This window comes from Piliocolobus tephrosceles, chromosome 8 (genome assembly GCF_002776525.5).
Source record: "Piliocolobus tephrosceles isolate RC106 chromosome 8, ASM277652v3, whole genome shotgun sequence".
Lineage (NCBI taxonomy): Eukaryota > Metazoa > Chordata > Mammalia > Primates > Cercopithecidae > Piliocolobus > Piliocolobus tephrosceles.
This window is the reverse complement of record NC_045441.1, coordinates 141,154,843-141,181,133: the sequence shown is the minus strand read 5'-3', so window position 1 is coordinate 141,181,133 and position 26,291 is coordinate 141,154,843. Positions and strand designations below refer to the sequence as shown.

The window sequence follows — 26,291 nt, the reverse complement described above, 5'->3', positions numbered from 1 at the left end:
GGGAGGGGAGGGGAGGGGAGGGGAGGGAAGGGAAGGGAAGGGAAGGGAAGGGAAGGGAAGGGAAGGGAAGGGAAGGGGAAAAGAAAAGAAATAGGGGTAAAGGGACCTACAGGGAGGTAGAGTTTCTACATTTCATTCCAACTGGTAAAATGTTGATACCAGTAGACCAAGGGGGGAAGTATATATATTTCTTTAATTATAATAACTAGAACAACCACTTAAAAAACTATACAACGAGATGTATGCAAAAACACAATAGACAGGCCAGGCACAATGGCTCACACCTGTAATCCCAGGATTTTGGGAGGCCAAGGCAAGCAGATCACTTAAGTTCAGGAGTTCGAGACCAGCCTGGCCAACATGGCAAACCTCTGTCTCTACTAAAAATATATATATAAATTAGCTGGGAGTGGTGGCACATGCCTGTAATCCCAGCTACTTGGGAGGCTGGGGCACGAGAATAGCTTGAACCCAGAAGCCAGAGGTTGCAGGGAACTGAGATCGTGCCACTGGGCGACAGAGCAAGACTCTGTTTCCAAAAAAAAAAAAAACTATAGATAAATCGAAATGCAATTCTAAAAAAAATGTACAAATAACCCATAAAAGTTAGGTAAAACAAAACAGAAAAACAAAAAACAAAAGGAATAAACAGAAAAGCATTAATCAATAATTACAATAAATATAAATGTTCTAAATATACCAATTAAAAATAGATACTGGCAGAGTGCGTTAAAAAATACGACTGAACTCTGCTGTCTACAAGAAACTCTTCAAATGTAATGATATAAGTAAGTTGAAAATAGAAAGATGAAAAAAGACATTCCATACAAACGTTAATCAAAAGAAAGCACAAGCAGCTATACTGCTATAAGAAAAAGTAGTCTTTCAAGCAAAGAAAATTACCACTTATAGACAGGGACATTATATATGATAAAGAGTCAATCCATCAAGAAGACACAGAAATCCTAAATGGGTGTGCACCAAAAAACAGAGCTGCAAAATACGTGAAGCAAAAACTGATGGGGAAAAAAATATACAAATCCACAATTATAATTGTAAACTTCAATGTCTCTTTCTCAACACTTAATAGAACAAGTACACAGAAAATAAGCAAGAATATCAAATAATTCAATAATGCCATCAACCTACAGGCTCTGACTGACATTTTTACAGAACACTCTGCCAAACAAGAAGAGAAATCACATTGCTTTCAAGTGCCCATGCAACTTACACCAAAAGAAACCTTATGCTGGACCATAAAACAAACCTCAACAAATATAAAAGAATTTAAGTCATACAGAGTGTATTTTCTGACTACAATAAAATTAACCCACAAATCAGTAACAAATAATAATGAGAAAATCTCCTACATATTTGGAAATTTAAAAACACAGTTGTAAGAATCCATAGTCAAAGAGGAAGTTTTAGAGAATCTAAAAAATACATTAACAGGATGAAATGAAAACATATCAAAATTCAGAGGAATGTCACAGCTAACACAATGCTAATACAGAAAATTTTAGCACTAAATGCTTATATGAGAAGAGTGTCAAACTAATAATCTATGACTCCACCCCACCTTAAGAATCTAGAAAAAGCAAAGCAAAATAAACCCAAGACAAGCAAAAGGAATGAAATGATGAAGATAACAGTAGAAATCACTGATATTTCAAACAGGAAATCTGAGAAAATCAATGAATCAAAAAAGCTAGTTCATCAAAAATAAAAACTTTGTGAAAAACTCTGTGAAGGTAAAAAAATAAGCTACTGACTGGAAGAAATTATTATAAACCACACATTTGACCAATGGACTTATATCTGGTATATATAAACAACTCATAGTGAGATATCATCTCTACAAAACTTTAAAAATTTAAAAATTAGCCAGGTGTGGTGGTGCACACCTGTAGTCCCAGTTACTCAGGAGGCTGAGGCAGGAGGATCACCTGAGCCCAGGAGTTCAAGGCTGCAATGAGGTGCAATTGCACCACTGCACTCCAGCATGGACAACAGAGAGACACCTTGTTTCTAAAAAATATAAATTCTAAAATAAAAGTAAAAATAAAGAACTCTCAAAACACAACAGTAAAAATATAAATAGTCAAATTTAAAAATGAACAAAATACATGAAAAGGCATTTCAAGGAAGATGACATTCAGGTGGCAAATAAACACACGAAAAGATGTTTGACATCACTAGCCATTAGGGAACTGAAAATGATGAGAAATCATAACACACTTACTGATCAGCTAAATAAAAAACAGTGACCGGGCACAGTGGCTCACACCTGTAATCCCAGCGCTTTGGAAGGCCGAGGCAGGCGGATCACTTGAGGTCAGAAGTTCGAGACAAGCCTGGCCTACATGGTGAAAATTCATCTCTACTAAAAATACAAAAATTAGCCAGGCACGGTGGCGGGCACCTGTAATCCCAGCTACTCAGGAGGCTGAGGCAGGAGAATTGATTGAACCCAGGAGGCAGAAGTCGCAGTGAGCCAAGATCACACCACTACACTCCAGCCTGGGCAACAGAGCGAGATTCTGTCTCAAAAAAAAAAAACAGGCACACACTGTATGAGTAGTAGCATTACTGCTGAGCAGTATTTAGTGTATGATATACCACCGTCAGTTTAAATATTAATCTATTGAGGAACATATATTATGGAGATGATAAAATTATAGAGATGGAAACAGAGCAGTGGTTAGGAATAGTGGAGGGAGAGAAGTAAGTGTAATTATATAGGAGTAGCACCGAGAGATCTTGGTAGTGAGAAAATAATTCTGTAACTTGATTACAGTGGTAGTTCAAGGAATCTACAGATAGAATTACAATGACATAGAACTATACACACACATTGTACCAACATCCATTTCCTGGGGCTGGTCTGTTTTTGTTTTTGTGTTTTAGAGACAGGGTCTCACTTCTGGTTATAATATTGCACTACAATTTGTAAGATGCAACCTTTGGGGAAAAACAGGAAAAGTGTACACAGAATCTCTCTAAACTATCTTTGCAACTTCCTATTATGTTATAATTATTTCAAAATAAAATATTTTAAAGACAGAGTTTATAAATAACTTAGACTAGAAAATAAAACACTTCAGCTGTAATGATGAATCAAAACTAACAAGATTAAACTTAATAATAAAGAACAATGGGCCGGCGCAGTGGCTCATGCCTGTAATCACTTTGAGAGACTGAGGCGGGCGGACAGCTTGAGGCCGGGAGTTCAAGACCAGACTGGGCAACACTGTGAAACCCTGTCTCTATTAAAACTACAAAAATCAGCCAGGCATCGTGGCACACGTCTATAATCCCAGCTACTTGGGAGGCTGAGGCAGAATTGCTTGAACCCAGGAGATGAAGGTTACAGTAAGCTGAGATCGTGCCACTGTACTCCAGCCTGAGCGACAGAGCAAGACTCTGTCTCAAACAAACAAACAGAACAGTTCTTTTTTTTAACAAGCTCTGCAGTTAAAAACAAAAAATCGTTTGGGTATAGGATTATAGGATGTGGATAACCAAGAAAAGACGTGACTACTTTCCTAAATGCCAAAAAAGTCATCTGAGGGCAATCTAAGGAAGGTCATCAAGAAGAGTGTATCTAAGGACTTAAGACACAGATACTTCAGAACATTTGCTACAACAGTTGAGAGACACGACAATAGTCATTTTTTTAATCCAGCATATTTCTCAAAAGACTGTTACATATTTTTACTAAAGCTTGAAGGAACAAACAATCCCTATCTTATTCAAACTGTTCCAGAGAATAAAAAAAGAAAGCTAACAAACTCATTTATGAAGCCCATATAATCCTGATACACGACCAGACAAAAATAAGAAATCAAAATTACAGTCCAATCTCACTTTTGAATATTGACGCAAAGTTCTCAAATATTTGCAATTACAGTTCAGCATGTACTTCATATTTCATAACCTAGTAGGATTTATCCTGAAAATGAAATAATTGTTCAAGCTGGACACGGTGGCTCACTCCTATAATCCCAGTGCTCTGGGAGGCTGAGGCAGGAGGATCACTTGAGGCCAGGAGTTTGAGACCAGCCTGGGCAACAAAGAGAGACCCCATCTCTACAAAAAGAAAAAAAAGGAAAAGAAATAACTGTTCGATATTTGAAAATGTATTAAAGTAATTCCTCCTATTAAGAGTAGGTGGGGTGGCTCACACCTATAATTTCAGCACTTTGAAAGACCAAGGTGAGAGGATAGCGTGAGCCCAGGAAGTTCGAGACCAGCACAGGCAATATAATGAGACTCCATGTCTACGAAAAATTTAAAAATTAGCCAGACATGACGGCTCCCACATGTGGTCCCCAGCTACTTGGGAGGCTGAGGCGGGAGGATCTCTTGAACCTGGAAAGTCAAGGCTGCAGTGAGTCATGATCATGTCACTACACTCCAGTCTTAAAGTATAGTGTCTCAAAAAAAAAAAAAAAAACACAAATGTCCAAAACCATATGATCATCTCAAAAACAGAAAAGCCTTGACTACATGTCAATACTCACTGTCAGTCATGATATTTTTAATTCTTAAAAAAAAAAACCCTCAGGTTAAACTAGGAGTAGAAGAGCACTGTTTTAATCTGAAAAAGTATTTCTGCAAAAACCTACAGTAATCACTAGTAGAGTACTACAATAAAATCTCATTCTCGGCCGGGCGCGGTGGCTCAAGCCTGTAATCCCAGCACTTTGGGAGGCCGAGACGGGCGGATCACGAGGTCAGGAGTTCGAGACCATCCTGGCGAACACGGTGAAACCCCGTCTCTACTAAAATATACAAAAAGCTAGCCGGGCGAGGTGGCGGGCGCCTGTAGTCCCAGCTACTCGGGAGGCTGAGGCAGGAGAATGGCGTAAACCCGGGAGGCAGAGCTTGCAGTGAGCTGAGATATGGCCACTGCACTCCAGCGCGGGCGACAGAGCGAGACTCCGTCTCAAAAAAAAAAAAAAAAAAAAAAAATCTCATTCTCGTTAAAGTCGGAAAGTCAAAAAAGGACCTGCTGTCTCCAGTCCTGATCATTATTTTAATAGAAGTTTTAGTCAACACAGCAAGATCAAGAAAAGAAACACAAAGTGTTAGAATTGGAAGAGACAAAATAACCACTATTTGACGGCAATATAATAGTCTTCATAGAAAACTTTAAAGAATCTGCAGACTATTAAAACAAATAAGAGAGGTCAATAAAGGTTGTTGGATTTAAAAAAAAAAACAAAAAAAACTTACAAACCTCAGTAGCATTCCCATACGCTGGCAATAATTAGAAAATATAATTTTTAAAGTATTTTGATGACAGCAACAAAAACATAAAGGTACCTAAAAATAAAGCTAGCAAAAACTATGTAAAGAGTTGTTTTGGGGTTTTGTTTGTTTTTGAGACAAGGTCTCACTACGTCACCAAGGCAAGAGCGCAGCAGGGCAGTCACAACTCACTGCAGCCTCAATCTCCTGGGCTCAAGCAATCCCCCCACCTCAGCCTCCCAAGTAGCTGGGACCACAGGTGAGCGTCACTACACGTAGCCAATTTATTTTCATTTCTGGTAGAGACAAGGTCTCACTACGTTGCCAAGGCTGGTCTCAAACTCCCGGGCTCAAGCAATCCTCCCACCTCGGCCTACCAAAGTGCTGCAATTACAGGCGTGAGCCACTGTGTCCAGCCCTCTGTGTAAGACTGTAAGGGCTTTTTTGTTGTTGTTGTTGTTGCTGTTGTTGTTTTGAAATAGCATCTGGCTCTGTTGCCCAGGCTGGAGTGCAGTGGCACAATTGCAGCTCACTGCAACCTCCACCTCCCAGGCTCAAGCGACTCTCATGCCTCAGCCTTCCAAGTAGCTGCGATTACAGGTGTGTGCCACCACGCCCAGCTAATTTTTGTATTTTTTAGTAGAGACAAGGTTTCACCATGTTGGCTGCGCTGGTCTCTAACTCCTGGCCTCAAGTGATCCACCCACCTTAGCCCTCCCAAAGTGCTGGGATTACAGGTATGAACCACTGCGCCCATCCTGTAAGAGCTTTTTAAAGAATACTTTAAGGCCGGGCGCAGTGGCTCACACCTGTTATCCCAGCACACTGGGAAGCTGAGATGGGCGGATCACAAGGTCAGGAGTTCAAGACCAGCCTGACCAACATAGTGAAACCCCGTCTCTACTAAAAAAAATTAGCCAGGCATGGTGGTGTGCACCTGTAGTCCCAGTTACTCGGGAGGCTGAGGCAGGAGAATCATTTGAATCTGGGAGGTGGATGTTGCAGTGAGCCAAGATTGTGCCACTGCTCTCCAGCCTGGGCAACAGAGCGAGACTCCGTCTTAAAAAAAAAAAAAAAAAAAAAAACTTTGGAATATTAGAACATTACTGAAAAACATGAGAGACATAAACAAACAATGAAACACATATACCATCTTCAAGGGTAGGAATACTAAATTCCGATCCAAGAAAGTCAAATTTGATGTCAAATTTTTCCCCAATTAATCTATAAATAATAGGCCAGGCGCAGTGGCTCACGACTGTAATCCCAGCACTTTGGGAGGCCAAGGCCAGTGGATCACCTGAGCTTGGGAGATCAAGACCAGCTTGACCAACATGGAGAAACCCCGTCTCTACTAAAAATACAAAATTAGCCGGGCGTGGTGGTACACGCCTGTAATCCCAGCTACTGGGGAGGCTGAGGCAGGAGAATCCCTCAAACCCGGGAGGGGGAGGTCGCGGTGAGCCGAGATCATGCCACTGCACTCCAGCCTGGGCAACAAGAGAGAAACTCCGTCTCCAAAAAAAAAAATCTATAAATAATAATCAAGGCTGGGCGTAGTGGCTCACGCCTGTAATCCCAGCACTGTGGGAGGCCAAGGCGGGAGGATCATGAGGTCACGAGTTCCAGACCAGCCTGGCAAACATGGTGAAACCCCATCTCTACTAAAAATACAAAAATCAGCTGGGATCACGCCTGTAATCCCAGCTACTGGGGAGGCTGAGGCAGGGGAATCGTTTGAACCCGGGAGGCGGAGGTTGCAGTGAGGCGAGATTGCACTCCAGCCTGGACAACAAGAGCGAAACTCCGTCTCAAAAAAATAAAAAAATAATAATAATAATCAAAACCCCATTATAATTTTCATGGAACTTAAGCTGATTCTAAAGAGCCAAAGCTATTCTGAGGGAAAAAATGAGTAGGAATTGAATCCACTAGATTAAAACATGACAAAGTAATAGTATTTAAGACTGTGAGTATGGAACACAGATAAATACATAAATGAAACAAAACAAAGACACCAAAAATATTCCCAGGCATAAATGGAACCTCAATATGATCAAGGAGGTGTGCCAAATGGGAACACACTTTTTAATAAATAGTGCTGGGACAACCAGCCTTCCACATGGAAAACAAAATTACCTATCTCCTTCACACCATACTCAGAAGTTAACTTAAAATTTTCTTAGAAAAAATAGAGAAAGTCTTTATGACTTTGGAGTAGAAATGCATTTTTTCTTTTGAGACAGAGTCTCGCTCTGTCGCCCAGGCTGGAGTGCAGTGGCGCGATCTCGGCTCACTGCAAGCTCCGCCTCCCGGGTTCACGTCATTCTCCTGGCTCAGCCTCCTGAGTAGCTGGGAATACAGGCGCCCGCCACCACGCCCAGCTAATTTTTTGTATTTTTAGTAGAGATGGGGTTTCACCGTGGTCTCAATCTCCTGACCTTGTGATCCGCCCGCCTCGGCCTCCCAAAGTGCTGGGATTACAGGCGTGAGCCACCGGCGCCCAGCAGAAATGCATTTTTTAAATAGAAACAGATTATAAAAGAAAAAGACTGAAAAGTATTACTATATCAAAATTTTTAATTTCTAGGTGATAAAAGATAATTTTTTAAAATGTCCTAGAATAAAAAAGTGTCTGCAAAAAGTTCATATTTAACCTCTACAAAGAGTTCCTGTAATTCCATTAAAAAATGCAATAGAAAAATGGTAAAAGATATGAACAAGCAATGAAAGGTGCTCAACCTTATCAGTAATCTGAGAAAGAGAAATTTTTTGAATGAGCCCTCGTTTTACATTCATTAGACTGACCAAAATGTAAGTCAAACAATACCAATTGTCAAGGATGTATGAAGCAGAAACTCACACACTGCCGACGTGATATACATCAGGACAGCCTCCTGGAGGAGCCACGTGGCAATACCTAATAAGGTGTTGCCTAAGGATGAAGGGGTGTACACTCTGTGACAAAACAATTCAATTTCTGATTATTTCCTCTCAGGAAACTAGCAGATATGCATAAGGAGATTTTTACTGCACCATTTTATATAACAGAGAAATGTGAAAAATACCCAAAAGGAAAAAACTGTTGTATATTCACGTTAGAACTCTGATGTACATCTGTATGTATCAGAACTGATACATGATAAAAACATAATATTGAGGGTTTTTCCTTTTAAAGACCATGGAGAAAGTTAGTTACAGTGTGATACCATTTTGGAAATGTTTGAACTCACAAAACAATGTATATTTGTACATATTACATACAGATAAAAATTGAATAGAAATACAATCAGAAAATATCCACCAGAGGAAAGAGGGAAAGAAGAGGGGGCTGATACTCAGCCTATAATGTATCATTTATTCATTTACTCTGATACAGAGATGAAATGTGCAGTAATGCTGATGTGTTCATTCCCGGTGGTGAGTCCATGGCATGGAGTGTGTGTGTGTGGTTTTTGTTTTTGTTTTGAGACACAGCCTTACTCTGTCCCCCAGGCTAGAGTGCAGTGGCTCATTCTTGGCTCACTGCAACCTCCACCTCCCAGGTTCAAGTGAGTCTCCTGCCTCAGCCTCCCGAGTAGTTGGGACTACAGGCACCCGCCACCATGCAGGTTAATTTTTGTATTTTTAGTAGAGATGGGGTGTCGCCGTTTTGGCCAGGCTGGTCTCGAATCCCTGACCTCAGGTGATTCGCCCACCTTGGCCTCCCAAAGTGTTAGGATTACAGGCGTGACGCACAGTGCCCGTTATACTTTCTATCTGCAGCCTAACTCTCTTCGCTGGGTCTTAAACTTCTTCACACCTGAACTCTTCCCATATCGAATTTCTAAAATGTGTGCCCTTTCTCTCAGCCCCTCGCTGCTCCTCCTCCAGCCTCTTTCTACACCACACATTCTCTGATCACCACACATTCTCTGCCTGAAGCTGTGGCAGGACCACTGATATCCTCCAACAACTTAAGAAAAAAAGTGGGAAAAACTTTCTTCAAACAACCAAGCAAATTCTGCACAGAAGCTCCAACAAACCAGACACGAGCAGAGATGCCCCTGGAGGCAAAGATGGGGCTTGAGGATTCTCTAGTCCAGTGGGCCAGGCCCCAGAGAGAAGCCTCACAAACAGTCTCAAAATTCCTGGTATGCAAAATAAAAACAGAATTCCTTAAGAGGACACTTGCAAGTCCCTCGCCACCCGGCCCTTCTCCACAGGTCGTCTCCACCTCCTGGCGCTCTCCCCACCATCCCACAGCACCCCTGCTTCTCCACACCCCCACAGTGCCTCCCCTCCGTGCCCAGCAGAGAAAGTCTTGCTCCAGCACTCACCACACATCCACACACTTGCACAAAACGGTTCCACTCCCAGTCCCAAGACATGCAGCATGCTAACTGTCCACAGTGACCCAGGCCCTCACTTCCACATCTCAGTATCCTCACTTCTGCCGGAACATCTTCTAACCTTGACTCCTGGGGCCTCCATCTCTCGCAACAAACTCAGCCCAACAAAGTAACTGTTCTTTTACTCCCACCTCTTTGACATTTGTATTATCCTCCCAGCTTCTGCGACTGCTAAGGTTCTGACAGCCACAGTCTGAGAGCTCTCCTGCTTTTTGACAGTGAATGAAATCCTGATAATAACTGTCTTCGCTTCCCGTCTCTATTAATGACGACAGGTTAAATGGGGCAGCCAACTGAATGCTACCGACAGCTTTAAATGGCAACACATTAAAGCAAAAGGTGCAAGGTCAGCCTTTTATAGCTGTTGCACTTAACAAGGTTAAAATCTAATCTTCTGCTTTGAAAAGTCAGGAAGTTCAATTTATCAACTCAGCATGGAATGATCGGGTTCTGGGGCATTCACATTAATGAAATTCACAAAAGACTGATTCATCCTACAGAACACCAATTGTCATGGACTGAACCATGTCCCCACAGAATTCACTATGCTGAAGCCCTAACCCTCAATGTGACTGCATTTGCAGATGAAACTTTTAGGGAGGCGGTTAGGGTAAATGTGGGGTCCCCATCAATAACAGTGGTGGCCTTGTAAGAAGAGAAAGAGACACCAGCGAGGTCCCCAGCAACCCCACACACTGACACGGAGATGAGACCATGGGATGACACAGAGAGAAGCGGCCCTCTGCAGGCTGTGGAGAGAGGCCTCACCGGAAACCAGCCCTGACAGCACCTTGATCTTGGACTTCCAACCTCCAGACTATGATAACATTAATTTCCCCAGTCTTTAGTGTTTTGTTATGGCAGCCCAAGCACAGTAAGACACTCATTTATGAATTCAAAATGAGGAGACAGCAGACCAATCACGCCTGTCATCACGATAACCCATTCACAGCAGCGCGTTCACATCTAGAAAATCACATTCATGGCCGGTTTTTCAGCAAGCAAGGAACTGGAATGAGGTTACTTAAATGTTCCCAAAGAATCTGGAGTCCACTTTCTAGTGATGTGAATACCCACATTCACCAAACACCGCTTTAGCCCTCCCCTGAATAAACACGAATCAAGCACCTTCTCTCCAGCTGTTTTTTCCCTCTCCAAGTTCCTCACTCTTCGCAGAGCCTGTTATTACAACATCATAGCCCCCTGAAAACTTACGATTTCTAAAATCACAACTTATGAGAGCTACATGTAGAAAACAGAATTTCACTTACTCTTGATGAGTACATCAAACTGTTTCCAAATAATAACCTGAAATATAGACAGTTCCAGAGAATTCTATCCTTTGTTTTTTTTTTGTTTTTTTTTTTGAGACGGAGTTTCACTCTTGTCACCCAGGCTGGAGTGCAGTGGCACAATCCCGGCTCACTGCAACCTCTACCCACCGGGTTCAAGTGATTCTCTGCCTCAGCCTCCTGAGTAGCTGGGATTACAGGTGCCCGCCACCACACCCAGCTAATTTTTGTATTTTTGGTAGAGATGGGGGTTCCACCATGTTGGCCAGGCTGGTTTCGAACTCCCGACCTCAGGTGATCCACCCGGCTCAGCCTCCCAAAGTGCCAGGATTACAGGGGTGAGCCACCACGCCCAGCCGAGAATCCCATCCTTTACCAACTGACTAACCTCGGGAAGACTCCAACAGGAAATAAAGAGTGAGTAGAACGCCCCATGCCAAACTGCAAGGACAGTTCTGTTAAACTTATTCTCTACTGATTAAAACTTAAACAAAAATAGAACACTACTGAACACAATAAAAACAGTCACCAGGCCTATCATTTCCACCAAAAAAAAAAAATCTTTCAATAGAGTGGATAGTGTAGTACAAGAGATATTCAGTCCATTAAGTTACTAAGCTAACAGACTGTATGTACTTAAAATTACAAATTAACCTTAACGACCAGATACACTTTTTCTAGGCAGTTCAGGCATTTATAATTGAATAAACGGACCCTGCTGACCACCCAAGCTGAGATTCCAATGACAGTGACAAGGGCTTTATCAGAATGGAACAAAAGGACTAGAAAGTTGTGGGTAACCAGAACAGTCTTCTAAAAGAAGATGGTAAGTACATAGGTACATTAATATGCCTTGAAAAACAGAATCAGAACACTTAGAACAATTCTGAGAAACACAAACCTTTATAAACCCAAGGATAGAGCTTTACTTACATGAAGGAATAATGAACTGGGGCTCAGTGTTGCCTGCGTAGCCAAGCTTGGTATACCTAAAAGCACAAAGTCATCAACACATGTTTAGACAATAATACTCTCGTCTATATTGGATTAATGTCTTTCATTATAAGCTCTCCAAGTCCTAAAATATCAAGCCTCAGAATACTCCTTGAAGTTAAAAAAGAAAAAACTTGTGATCACTGAGAATCAAAAACTAATTTCAAAGAAAGCAGTTTTGCAAAAACTTAAAATATTATGCTTGTTTCTAGTAGAAAAAAAAGACATATATACTAACATATAAATTACATTTATGCATCCCTAATAACTTTAAAAGTGCTTTTACACTCTATCTTTACAGAAACCCTGTGAAGAAAGTAGAAATTATCTCTGTTTTGCAAATGAGAAAAGGGAGGTGCTGAGAAGTTGATTAAACTGCCCACACTAGTGAACTGCAGAAAAAGAACTCCAATCTACATATGCAGGCTAATTCCAACGCTGGCTCTCTAAGAAGTATACTTACTTCCTAGAACTTTTATACAAACTTCCTGAACTTTGCGGGGTGGGGGGCGGCGGTTAGAAAATGATTATATAATTTTCTTAAAATGTCATGGCATATGTCTAAGAAACAGCTACTGCCGTCTCCTGAGAATCATCTGACAAGAGCATCTCTTTATCATCTCATTTCAGAAGGAGCCCATTTTCTGTCAAGACACTGCATGATAGATTCCAAAAGTCTTAACTAAAACAAATGCCAAAATACTACTATCTGTTCCAAAAGCATTTGCTAATCTCCTAAATATAAAAGGGGGGGTGGTGGAAAAAAAAAAAAAACACCACTCAGAACCATCTGCTGGAAATAAAGTTGAAAAGCGGTAAGTAAATTGAGAAGACTCATCAGCGCTTCCCTTATTAGGATTACTCTAATTAACAGTAACGTCTGGACAACCAAGCCGTCATTCTGTAATAATGCTAGCTAATACTAGCAGTGTTGAAACTAACTTTATTCATTCATTCTGCTTAAAAATTATTTCAAGATGCTTGATATTAAATTTTTGATCTGGTAATACTTCCAAATTCTAATAAATTAATTTTACAATTTTTAAATATATTTTACCATATGCTAATTTTACTATTTTTGAACACACAGTGAATGGATAAGAGACCGAAAGAAAAAAAAAAAAAAAAAAGTTAGTTCCCCTCAAATCACATATGACTGCTGAACTTCCACAGGATCTAAGGTCTTCAAACCACAGGAGCCAGGGCAATGCCAAGTCCTGAGACTCCTCAGGCCCTACCAGGAGCTTCTGGAGGTAAGACCATGTGAAGCCCTCTCCAGTTCCACAACTCAAGAGCCGGAAACAGAGTCCGAGGCCAAGTGGACCCACAACAACTCCACTCCAGGGTTCCACCTACAAGGTGGAGTTCAGAGCCAACTGAGAGCCAACCCAGAATGGAGGCAACAGAGCCTGACCTTTAGAATTCCAGATCCTTCCCAATTTTAACATCTGGAATTATATTCCAGAAAATACATATAAATAAGTGAATTACTAACCCAAGGCTAAAGATGCCCACAGAATCCAACAAGCAGACCAGAAATCACTAAAATCATCAAATCTGTGTCTTTAACAAGCTACATCAGCTACTTCCCACAAAAATGATGCACCTTATGCTGAAATAAATCCAACTTCCCACACTGTTAGACTATGAGTTCCACACGCTGCCCAGAACAGGGTCCTTTCTCATAGTTCTATCTACACCCCCAGCACAGTGCCTGGCACATGGCAAATACTCCAGAAATAACTGCTCAATGTATCCTCACCAGTTATAAAAAAGGTAATCACCGTCAGACTGCTAGGGGAAGGACCAATAGTTGCAAGAGGGATGCTGAAAGTCAGAAAAAGAATCTGACGGAACCAGAAAAAAATCACATCTCCTATAATTTCCTACTTAAACAGAAGCAGTGGCCTATGTGTAATGGGTTTCAGAAAAAAAAAAAAAAAAACACTGAAACTAATATGGTAAAATGTTAACATTTATTAAAATTAGGTGCTAAGTTTGAGGCTGTTATATCATCTTCATATTCTGCACTTTGGCACCATACTGAGTTCAAATCCCAACCCCACTATTTGCCAAATGTGTATCTTTGGGCAAGTTACTTTACCTATCTGTATGTCAGTTACTGTAAAATGGAGATAACAGACTGAGGCAAGAGGACCCCTTAAGCCCAGGAGTTCGAGGTTGCAGTGAACTATGACTGCACCACTGCCCTCTAGCCTGGGTGACAGCGAGACCCTGTCTCAAAAAAAAAAAAATCTGAAAAGTTAAAAAAACAAAAAAACAAGCAATGTGTGCTGTGTCCCAAGTGATGGCATTCATTCTTTCCACTGTACACCATGGACAGTTTAATTTGTATAGTGGTGAGAATGAAATGTATGAAACAAATGGTAGATCTAGTAGATACCCGATAGGCCTTCAACAACTATGCGTCATTTCCATCTCAAAGTTTTGTACCCTGAAATCGTAACTATGACCCACAGCAGGAAAATGTCAGACTACAAAAACAGACTTGAGCGCTGTTAGGCCCACAGCTCTAAAATTCAACTAAGCAGCTGCTGGAACGTTCAGATTCTGGAGCCACATCATTCTTTTAGACAGTATCATCTTGGAAGGAGGCCTCCGTGTCAGAGTCACACAGGTACCTTGAGTATCAATGACATTAAGCCAACGATGATTTTCATGACTGAGGAAATTAACTTTTTTTTTTTTTTCAGATGGAGTTTTGCTCTTTTGCCCAGGCTGCAGTGTGGTGGTGCGAACTTGGCTCACTGCAACCTCCGCCTTCCTATTTCAGGCGATTCTCCTGCCTCAGCCTCCTGAGCAGCTGGAATTACAGGCACCTGCCACCATGCCTGGCTAATTTTTGTATTTTTAGTAGAGATGGGGTTTCACCATGTTGGCCAGGCCGGTCTCGAACTCCTGACCTTGTGATTTGCCTGCCTCGGCCTCCCAAAGAGCTGGCATTACAGGCATGAGCCACCATGCCTGGCCCTAATATTCTCATGTGCTAACAACTTACTATAAGATCCTTACCCTCCTAGCAGAACTGAAGTTATTTTAAAAAACACTGGCAAAAGCACAAATTCAGTTTATCCTAATGTAATATCTTTCCATTTTCCTGGACTATTCCTTATATATTAATAATATCAAATACACTTGAAGTTTTGTTACTTTGAATAATCATAACAAACATCAAACAAAATTTAAGAGACATTCAAATTTAAAATTTTAATAAAATCTGCACCGACACAGCCTCATCCATCCCAAACTTCAATAACAATCTATTATATACTTCAGTAGATGTCATCTAAAAAGTACGCATCCTCAAATTCTTTCCCAGGAGAATTCAATGCTAGACTGCCCTGTCCCATGATAACATCACAGTTCAATGCCATGAAGAGCAGGACCAAAAAAGCAACAGCAAAACACAGTTCTTAAATAAGGCAAGTGCTCAAGACACCATTTACCAAAAACAGAAACTTCCCTATTTCAACCAATTTACTAGCTAGAAACAACGTAGCAGGCACTGCACTAGTCACTGAGCCGCACTCAGCACTCAGACTGAGGATGGGGAGGCGGGTGAACATGGTCCAGGTCCTCAAAGTGTTCCTCAGAATGTTTACCTATCGGATACAGGACTTCAGATTGAGTTTTCCAGTTGTATCATGGCTTACTTTACCTGGAAGGCAAGTTTAAGATCTCGGTAGGCATCAAGAAAGAATAAGCCACATGTGGCTGACCAGATCACCTGGGGAACTCCTGAAACAGATTCCCAGAGGTTGTGCGAGATTCAGTAAATGGGAATCTCCAGAGAAGGCTGGACATCTGTGTTCTTAATATCCCTCCTCACCCGCATGGTTCTGGTGGTCAACCAGCCTAGAACTCACTGACCTCAACTATGCCACATGAAGTCACCTTTAGCATTTTTATATAATGCAAGCTCCCCAACCTCACTGTCACATTCTACCAAGACCTCCTTCCACCCACATTTAGCAAGATGTATCTATAATACTGAAGTTTAATACTGGTCAGAAGTTCAGAAGAAAGAACCCATATGTCCTTTTTTTATTTATTTATTTATTTTAATTTATTTATTTTCGGGGAGACAGTCTCACTCTGTCACCCAGACTGGAGTACAGTGGTGTGATCACAGGTCACTGCAGCCTCAACCTCCTGGGCTCCAGTGATCCTCCCACTTCAGTCTCCCAAGTAGCTGGGACCACAGGCACGTGCCATCACACTCAGGTAAGTTTTTTTTATTTTTTTTGTAGAGGGAGGTCTTCCTATGTTTCCCAGATTGGTCTTAAACTCTTGGGCTCAAGGGATTCTCCCACCTTGGCCTCCCAAAGTGCTAGGATTATAGGCGTGAGCCACAGAGCCCAGCTACCAAATGCAGCAATTTTGTCTTATTATTTAAAACACTGTGTGTATAGGTACTCTATGAAAAAAATGTAGGAAATGCTTTTCAATTCAAACTATGCAATTAAGAAGTAGTGAAAAAAGGCCAGGCATGGTGGCTGACACCTGTAATCCTAGCACTTTGGGAGGGTGAGGCACTGGATCACCTGAGCTCAGGAGTTCAAGACCACCCTGGGCAACATGGTAAAACCCTATCTCAACACTAAAATACAAAAAATTAGCTGGGCATGGTGGCACGTGCCTGCAGTCCCAACTACTCAGGAGGCTGAGGCACAAGAATCGCTTGAGCCCTGGCACCACTGCACTCCAACGTGGGCAACAGAGTGAGACTCTATCTCAAAAAAAAAAAAAAAAAAAAAAAAACAGAAGTAGTAAAAAAAAAAATCTAGGCTCAATCTAGGAAAGTAAACAAAGTAAAAAACTTAAGCTAAAAAGGGAGAGATTCCTTAGGAAGAGATGATGGGGAAAAAAAAAAAATCTCAAACCAAAATAAAATGAAACACTTAAGAATCCTTATTGAAGCCAGAATTAAGCCAAGGAGATCTACTATCATTATTCTGATTTTACACTGTTTAGGAAGAACTAGGTATTACAAATCAAAAAGAATGGAGTAAAGGAAAAGATTTTGGGAAGAAGGAGGAGATTAAAATTCAACTTTTTTTTTTTTTTGAGACGGAGTCTTGCTCTGTCACCCAGGCTGGAGTGTAGTGGTACAATCTCGGCTCACTGCAACCTCTACCTCCCAAGTTTGAGTGATTCTCCTGCCTCAGCCTCCCGAGTAGCTGGGACTATAGGCGTGCACCACCATGCCCAGCTAATTTTTGTATTTTTAGTAAAAACGGGATTTCACCATGTTGGCCAGGCTGGTCTTGAACTCCTGGCCTCAGGCAATCCACCTCGGCCTCCCAAAGTGCTGGGATTACAGGCATGAGCCACCATGCCCGCCGAATTTCATTCTTTATAGATGATAACTGTATAATTAAGTGAAAAACTAAAAGCAATAAAAAAATTCAAAAAGATGACCAGTTACTAAATGAAGAGACAAAAATCAATAACTTCCCTATCTAACAATAAGAACATATAATGGATGAAAACATCCCACTTAGAATGGCAACAGCAACAGAATATTACCCTTAAGAATAAACTACATAACTACATAAATAAGCTATTACTCCTACCCTTAAAAACAACATTGCTCTTTAAATAAACTTTCTATATACAAGCAGACAAATAGAGACATACCTTAATCTTACACCGGAAGAGTCTTTTCTTTTTTTATATTTTTCTGGTCAATTGGTTCAGGATGAGGAAGAGTCAATATTTGTAAAAATATTGAATATTACTATATCTACCTACAAATTTAATGCAAAGCCACTCAAAACTGGTGCCAATACTGAAGGTGGTGGTAAATTATACACAGGTGATAGTAAAGGGTTAAAAAGCCAGTATAAAAGGTCGCACTAGCTATCAAAAATTTTAATGCATATACCCACCCTATTAGCCAAACAGTGCCTTTCTAGGAACTTACCTAAGTATTTTTACATGTATGCAAAGATAGACACACAAAAAAATGTTCGGGGAAGCAATATAATAGCAAAACAAACACCAGAACCTGGAAACACTCAAAATAGAGGATATATTAAATTATATTATATTACATCCATTCAATAATATTATATACAACCATCAAAAATGAAGATGCATAGTTACTGCCATAAACAGATGTATAATATAGCTTGAAAGTGCTTGAAAATATTATATATTTATAATGTGAGGCCAGCTTAATAGGGCCACAATGCTAGGTTCAAATCCCAGCACCTACTCTGTGATTTCAGGCAAGTAAATTAATTCCTTCATTCCTTGGTTTCTTCATCTCTAAAATGTGGGTAATAATCCCTACCTCAGTGTTAAATGTTGCCATTTTTGGGTAATATTTCCTAATTCAAAAGAAGTAGGATTTCATCATGCAGTGATTTATTTACTTACTACTGAATATTATTTTTCCATATACTAGTGACCTCTATTTCTCTCATGAATTCTCCTTAGATTACTTTTCTACTGGAGTTTTAGTGCTTCTTATCAATTTGTGTGAATGCTTATATACTGAGGATATTTGTGCTTGCTCACAAACATTGCTAATTTTTCCCAGCTTGTTGTTTACCTTGCTATACATTTCCTGAAATATAAGTATTTAAACAGTCTAGGTGATCAAATCTACCAATTATTTTCCTGAATAATTTCCTTCCTGTTTCTACATTAAAAGTTCCTCTATATGCTAAAATTTCATATCGTTTCTCTTCCACACACACACACATACACACACACATAAATATTTTATCCCAAGTGGGAAGAACTACACTAATCCAATTTTCCCAAACACATGTATATAAGCATTTAAGACCATCACCTTTACATTAAAAGCCCTTGGTTTTTTTAACACTACCTTCCAAAAGTTAGCATGATGGAGGTAGGCACTACTCTCAAAAACACATCAACTATACTTACAGATTGCCAGCCATTTCTCAAACTCATCCCATCTTCCACGGGTCCCTTGACTTTTCTGAGACCTTTTCTCATACAGAAATCACGAAAGACAGAAGAGGAAGCCATGGAAGCAGACCCAGTCAACAGCTGCATAAAGCACTACCAATAGTTACACCTCTGCCTTTTAAACAAAGAATATGTTATAGGTCAAAATTCAAAGCAATATAAAAAGGTATCCCTTAAGAAGTCTTACTCTACCCCATTTCTGCCTTCTACCCACCTTCTATTCCTGTGCATCTTTCCAATGCTTCTCTCTGTAGATACGATATATCATTATTTGCCCCAAACTTTTTTTTTTATTTTTTTTTTGAGACGGAGTTTCGCTCTTGTTGCCCAGGTTGGAGTGCAATGGTACGATCTCGGCTCACCACAACCTCCGCCTCCTGGGTTCAAGCAATTCTCCTGCCTCAGCCTCCCAAGTAGCTGGCACTACAGGCATGTGCCACCATGCCCAGCTCATTTTGTACTTTTAGTAGAGACAGGGTTTCTCCATGTTGGTCAAGCGATCTCGAACTCCCGACCTCAGGTGATCCACCCGCCTCAGCCTCCCAAAGTGCTGGGATTACAGGCTGAGTCACCACGCCCAGCCTGCCCCAAACATTTTAAACAGTCCTTGCACAAAGACTCTTTCACTTTACTTGTTACATGCTCCTATCTTTCAACAGCCATAATATGTAGACTTTTCAGTTCTACAAAGTCAGGAGAACTAACCTACTGTTGACTCAACATATTTATATATAATTGAAACTCCTCTTCCAAACACGTGTCTTAAGCAGAAGGTAATGACCCTAAGGTCAAGTAATTTGTGTTTGAAAGTAGAACTGTTACACCTTAAAACAATGTTTTACATCTTTTTTTTTTTTTTTTTGAGACAGGGTCTCACTCTGTCACCCAGGCTGGAGTGCAGCGGTGCAATCATGGCTCATTGCAGCCCTTGACCTCCTGGCCTCAAGCAATCATCTGCCTCAACGTTCTGAGTGGCCGAGACTATAGGTGCACGACACCACGCCTGGCTCGTGTTCTCAAACTGTGTCCTGTGAGAAGTTCTTTTGATTGAGACCCCTGGTGAGGTCCAGTCTCAAACCCCAAACTTCAAGCAGAATAGCTCTACTCCCTCCTAAGATTTTTCACAGTTTAAATATGGTTTTGATAAAAGTAAAATTGTTCCCAGATCCTAATGATAGTTTTAAAACAACGTACAATCTCCATATTGTGCAATGTAAATTACATGACCTATTTTTTTAATGTTCCTTGGGTTGTTGCATAGAAAAGCATAGTCTCTATAGCATGAAGAATTCAATATATAAAGTTAAATGTTTTATCCAAATCCAGTATCTTTGCCTGTGCTTAAATTTTCTATTTCCCCTTCGGAGTACTTTTTATTTTTCTCTATGTTATTTCGTATATATAAGATCATAAAGCATACTGCCCTTCTGTGGATTCTGAACATTATTATAAGGTAAACTCTGACTTCCAGTTAAAATGTTTCAAAAGTGTTTTAACTGTTTAAATGATGGACTAAACATATTATCTAATTTCACTCTTTCCCAAAGCCCCACTAAAACCAAGGCAAAAACAATTTTTAGCTATTATTTTAAAAATTTTAAAAAAAAAATTTAGGCCAGGCGCAGAGGCTCACACCTGTAATCCCAACACTTTGGGAGGCCAAGGCGGGCGGATCACCTGAGGTTGGGAGTTCAAGACGAGGCTGGCCAACAGGGAGAAACCCCATCTCTACTAAAAATACAAAACCAGTCGGGCATGGTGGCGCATGCCTGTAATCCCAGCTACTCTGGAGGCTGAGACAGGAGAATCGCTTGAACCCAGGAGGCAGAGGCTGCAGTGAGTTGAGATCATGCCATTGCATTCCAGCCTGGGCAACGAGCAAAACTCCGTCTCAAAAGAAAAATAAATTTAAAACAATATTAAACCTTGAGGGAGAAAAGAAAAGGTGACAACAGCAAGACTTTGGTCCTGGAAAGTTGAGGACCCATCGTACCTGACTTTAGAGATATAAGAAAGCCAGCAGTGGCAAGAGGTGAGAACCAGCTCAACATATACCCTAGATTCTTAAAGACTCTGGAACTGGTTGGTGCCCAGGTACCTGTGGGACTGGAACTGGAGGACTTAGGAGCAAGTGTGGACAGCCCAAAATATTCAGGCTATGGTGAGACCCCTCTCCTGCCCCACACTGCTGGGCACTTGCCCTTCCCTGTCTTCGGCCTTCTCTAGAAGTTTTCTGGAATGTGTAAAGCAAAGGTTCTTTGCACTTACAGTTAACTGGCAGGGTCAGAGTACAATGATAAAATCAAACATTTGTAAATAAACCAAAAAATAACAATTAAACCCTTGTTTCATTTAAAATTTTTTGCTTTGCAATCAAATAATACTCATGCTTTCTTTTACTGTGCGTTTGTTTGACTTATTTTTGAACCATCCTTTTGCTCTTTTTTTTTTTTTTTTTTGAGACAGAGTCTCGCTGTGTTGCCCAGGGTGGAGTGCAGTGTCACGATCTCCACTCACTGCAATCTCCACCTCCCGGGTTCAAGCGATTCTCCTGCCTCAGCCTCCTGAGTCGCTGGTATTACAGGAATCCACCACCATGCCCAGCTAATTTTTGTATTTTTAGTAGAGACGGGGTTTCACCATGTTGGGCAGGCTGGTCTCAAACTCTGACCTCAAGTGATCCACCCACCTTGGCCTTTCAAAGTGCTGGGATTACAGGCGTGAGCCACCCTGCCTGGCCCCTTTTACTTTCTTTTTTGAATTTTTTTCCATCCTTTTACTTTCTGAATGACTGACCTATATGTAACCCACATAGTTTTTGTTTAGTACAGAAAGTGAATTTAGTTGAGTCCATGCCAGGTGAGGTCCTCTCATGTGCAACAGAAGAGTCTTACTCTTGTTTTAACTTTTGTACTATTCCTTGTTGTTGCCTGTTTCCTTTTACTCCCTAATCTATTTTATTTGCTTTTCTTCCTCTCAATTTGTACATTCCAAAGGTATACAAAGTCTGCTTTTAGTATAATAGCCTTCTCAATTTATCAATTTCAAAAAATGAAACCGTATTCCTTAACTACATATTCTGAAAGATACAACAATTAGCAGGTGCTGTCTCCTGCTCCCACTCCCACTTCCCGTGCCCGGCCCAATCGTAACCTAATTCCCCGTGATACTGTTGACTTTCAGGAAATTTTGCCAGGGCATGTTATCATTGTGTTGACATTTTTAAGGTTGAGTCCGTATTTATTCAATTTTTTTTTTTTCGTTCTGGCTTATTTCTCCAAGAAAGATTATTCAGTTATTGAAGCTGGTATCTTTATACATACTTCAACCTCTCTATTTCTGGAGCCCTCACTGATTCATCTTTCAGTTGGCTGGGTTATATCTGCAAGTAGATTTTTCAGTGAGGTTTCTGAATGCTATTAATTCCTGAGCTTTTGCCCATTTGTAAATGTCTTATTATGCTGCATTTTAATGACATTTCAATCCAATCACATTGTCCTCCTTCTTGCCCTAACTCTCCTACTCTTGTTTTTTTCTTTTGAGCTATAGTCTCGCTTTGTCACCCAGGCTGGAGTGCAGTGGCACAACCAAAACTCACTGTAACCTGGAACTCCTAGATTCACACCATCCTCCCACCTCAGCCTCCCACGTTACTGAGACTACAGGCACGCGTCACCACACCCGGCTTTTTCCTTCGGGGGCCAGGGGAATAGAGACAGGGTCTTGCTACATTCCCCAGGCTGGTCTCCAACTCCTGGGCTCAAGCAATCCTCCTGCCTTGGCCTCCCAAAGTGCTGGGATTACATGCATGAGCCACTGTGCCCGCACCCCCCAGCAACATTCTTAAGCATTGCTTCATCGCCTTTTGGCACATTACATTGCTGAAAACCCCAAGACTAACATGATTTTATTTTTTCCATTAGAGGTGGCCAGTTTGCTTTTTTCCTGCTTAAATATAGGATTCTTTTATCTTTCAGGGTTTTTTCAATTTTGTTTTGTTTTTGAGATGGAGTTTCACTCTTGTTGCCCAGGCTGGAGTGCAATGGTGCAAACTCAGCTCACTGCAACCTCCACCTCCCAGGTTCAAGCGATTCTCCTGCCTCAGCCTCCCCAGTAGCTGGGATTACAGGTGTGCGCCACCACACCTGGCTAATTTTGTATTTTTAGTAGAGACAGGGTTTCTCCCTGTTGGTCAGGCTGGTCTGGAATTCCTGACCTCAGGTGATCCGCCCGCCTCAGCTTCCCAAAGTGCTGGGATTACAGGCGCAAGCCACCGTGCCTGGTCCATCTTTCAGGTTTTATAAATTAACCAGGATACGCCTCCATTTTAATGACTCAGTGAATTTTTTCCAGTTCACAGTGAGTCCTTATATTACTATTATATGATCTTTCATTATATTCCAGGAAAACTTTGTCTTTTATTTATTAATGTTACATCTGTTCCATACGCTCTGTTCTCTTCTTCAGGAACACCAGCTCTGACTACAGTCGATCCCTTCTGGACTCTTCTCCCACAGCTTCCATCTTCTCTCTAATCACCATTAGCCCTTTGTTCTTTCCTACCATGGTCTATGTAATTTCAGGAAGTTGATCCTCCATGTCAGAGATTTCAGAACCACTGGTACTACCTCATGCAACCTCCAACATGCTTTTCATTCCTGAAATGATTTCAGTTTTCTATTTCTTTCCTTATGGATGTCAGCTGACTGACCTCCATGTCCTCCTTTTAGCTTTCTTTAATCTTTTAAAATTACTTCTCTGTTCTTTTGTTTTATTGAGCTCATGTTGTCTAAATTTAAAAAGCAAAGTGGTTTTATCTAAAATTCCATTCTAGCCGGGCACAGTGGCTCACACCAGTAATCGCAGCACTTTGGGAGGCTGAGGCAGGCAGATCACCTGAAGTCAGGAGCTCAAGACCAGCCTGGCCAACAAGGTGAAACCCCGCCTCTACTAAAAATATGAAAATTAGCCAGGCGTGGTGGCAGGCACCTGTAACCCTAGCTACTTGGGAGGCTGAGGCAGGAGAATGGCTTGAATCCAGGAGGCAGAGGCTGTAGTGAGCCGAGATCAAGCCATTGCACTCGAGCCTTGGGGATAGAGCGAGACTCCGTCTCAAAAAATGAAGAATAAAAAAATAAAATTCCACTCTAATTACTGAAGTACTCTTTCCAAAGTATACTTTCTCATCTATTTTTGCTTGTTATGTTTCTTTCCTTATTTTCTGTGCACAGTCCCATGGTGGGTCCTTTCTGCTTCACACTCAGCTTCGAATGGGTGCAGGTCTCCCTGGACCTGCTTGCTCAACAACTCTTCGCCCTGCTTACAATGATACTGAATACAATGTCTTGAAATATCTGTGTAGTCCTCTGGTTGTTTAGAAGAACTGGCTGAACAGTGAGCAATCAGAGCCTGAATTTGGGTATACTTTCCTACTAATTCTACTAAATCCTTGGTTCTGGGCATATGTCTAATTCCGAAGTTCACTGTGGAGGACAGGCAGTTTTAAGAGGAAATGCCTTATGTTAGATATTAGCAATTTCTGATCAGATATAACCTGGTCGTCCTCACAGGTTTTCTCCTTTAGTGACACAAAGTCAAAGAACATAATGACACTGTTACTACATGATCCCTCTTTCAGCCCAGCATGCCCTGCTATATTTTAGGATGGAAAGGAGCTGCTGCCAGAATATGCTTCTCTGGCAGTGGTCCATTCATCCATCAGCTCCTAGCTCCGCTGTAAGGACTGTGAGTGGTACTTTCAGAAACGTATGCTTAGACACCTGCAACCAGCCAGAGATGGGCAGGAATGCCACATCTCAGTATCCTCCCGCAAATGGATCCACACTTCACTGGAAATTTCATAAAATGCGATATGAATTTTAACTGTTTTGTTTTCTATTTTTGGTTAGTTTTGTTCATTTTTAGGAGGTTCCAGGAAGTAGTGTTACGTGAATGTGTATTTATAGCACCATATGCCCAATAAACTATTAAAGAATCTTTTAGTATGAAAAGGATATACGACATATGGTAAAATCAATGCTACAGAGAACTTTTCTTAAATGAAGGTTTTATGGCAGTTGTAAGGGAAAAAGTATAGTAATTTATGGCTCTGTCCTCTGTCAATACAGGTCCAATGCAACATGAAAAGAATGCACATAAAATATAATAAACTTGTTGACTGCTAAAAATTTTTATTAATTAGATGGCTTTTTTTGCAAATCAGATGCTGAAAAGGAGAAGCGGGAGGGGAAGAAGAGATGCAAGCTAATTTCATGATTACTCACAGCTGGGAGCCAACAGAAACCAGCCACGAATAAAAGGACTACATATCATGATAACCATTAGACAAAAATACAGTCTGCCCTAAAGTGCACCAAAAAAGATATAATATAAATCAAACAAAATGGACTATATGGCAAAAGATTATGTTTAAATACATATATATGTAAATATTGCAAAACTAAGGCCAAATATATCAATCATATCAGTACATATAAATATGCTTAAATCACCTATGAGTATAAATGAGCTTAAGTCATCCAATAAAAGGCAACATTTTCACACTGACTAAAAAGCAAAATCAAACAATATTTTGGGTACAAACAATTCAGAAAGAATAATAAAAGGATGGACAAACATACATCAGATAAACACAAGGAGAAGCAAGCAGGGATCACACATCTTGATATCTGACAAAGCAGAACTCAGCTGACAAAACAATTAGAAGGCTACTTAATATGCTAAATCAACAACTCTAGTGAAGAAATAAGTTATTTCCATCTAGACAACCAACATGGCAGCAACAACTTTCATAAAGCAGGACCCACAGAAAATGCAAGGAGACCTTAATAGGAGACTAGTAACAGGAGGCCTTAGTATGCCATTCTCAGTCCAAGACAGACTAGGTACACACACACACACAAAGTGAGTTCAGGTGCAGTGGCTCATGTCTGTAATCCCAGCACTTTGGGAGGCAGAGGTGGGTGGATCACCTGAGGTCAGGAGTTCGAGACCAGCCTGGCCAACATAGAGAAACCCTGTCTGTACTAAAAATACAAAAATTAGCCAGTCATGGTGGCGGGTGCCTGTAATCCCAGCTACTGAGGAGGCTGACGCAAATAACTACCTGAACCCAGGAAGTGGAGGCTGCAGTGAGCCGAGATGTCACTCCAGCCTGGGTGACAGGGTGACAGAGGGAGACTCGGTCTCAGTTAAAAAAAAAAAAAAAACTGAAACCCTAAATAACATCACTAATAAGATAGTTCATATAGCTACATTAAACTCAGAACTTACAAAGATTATATCTCCTAGCCAGGCACAGTGGCTCATGCCTATAATCCCAGCACTTTGGGAGGTCGAGGCGGGTGGATCACCTGAGGTCTGAAATTCAAGA

General features: G+C 40.9%; 1 protein-coding gene across 1 annotated transcript in view; it reads right to left on the bottom strand.

Moving 5' to 3' along the window:
* The window catches only part of ACTR3B (actin related protein 3B), a 69,523-nt gene that overhangs the window by 33,999 nt on the left and 9,233 nt on the right, over positions 1–26,291 (bottom strand). The window contains exon 2 of the mRNA XM_026447011.1: positions 11,870–11,925. Coding sequence (XP_026302796.1) covers positions 11,870–11,925 — 56 coding nt within the window. The remainder of the gene's footprint in view (positions 1–11,869; positions 11,926–26,291) is intronic.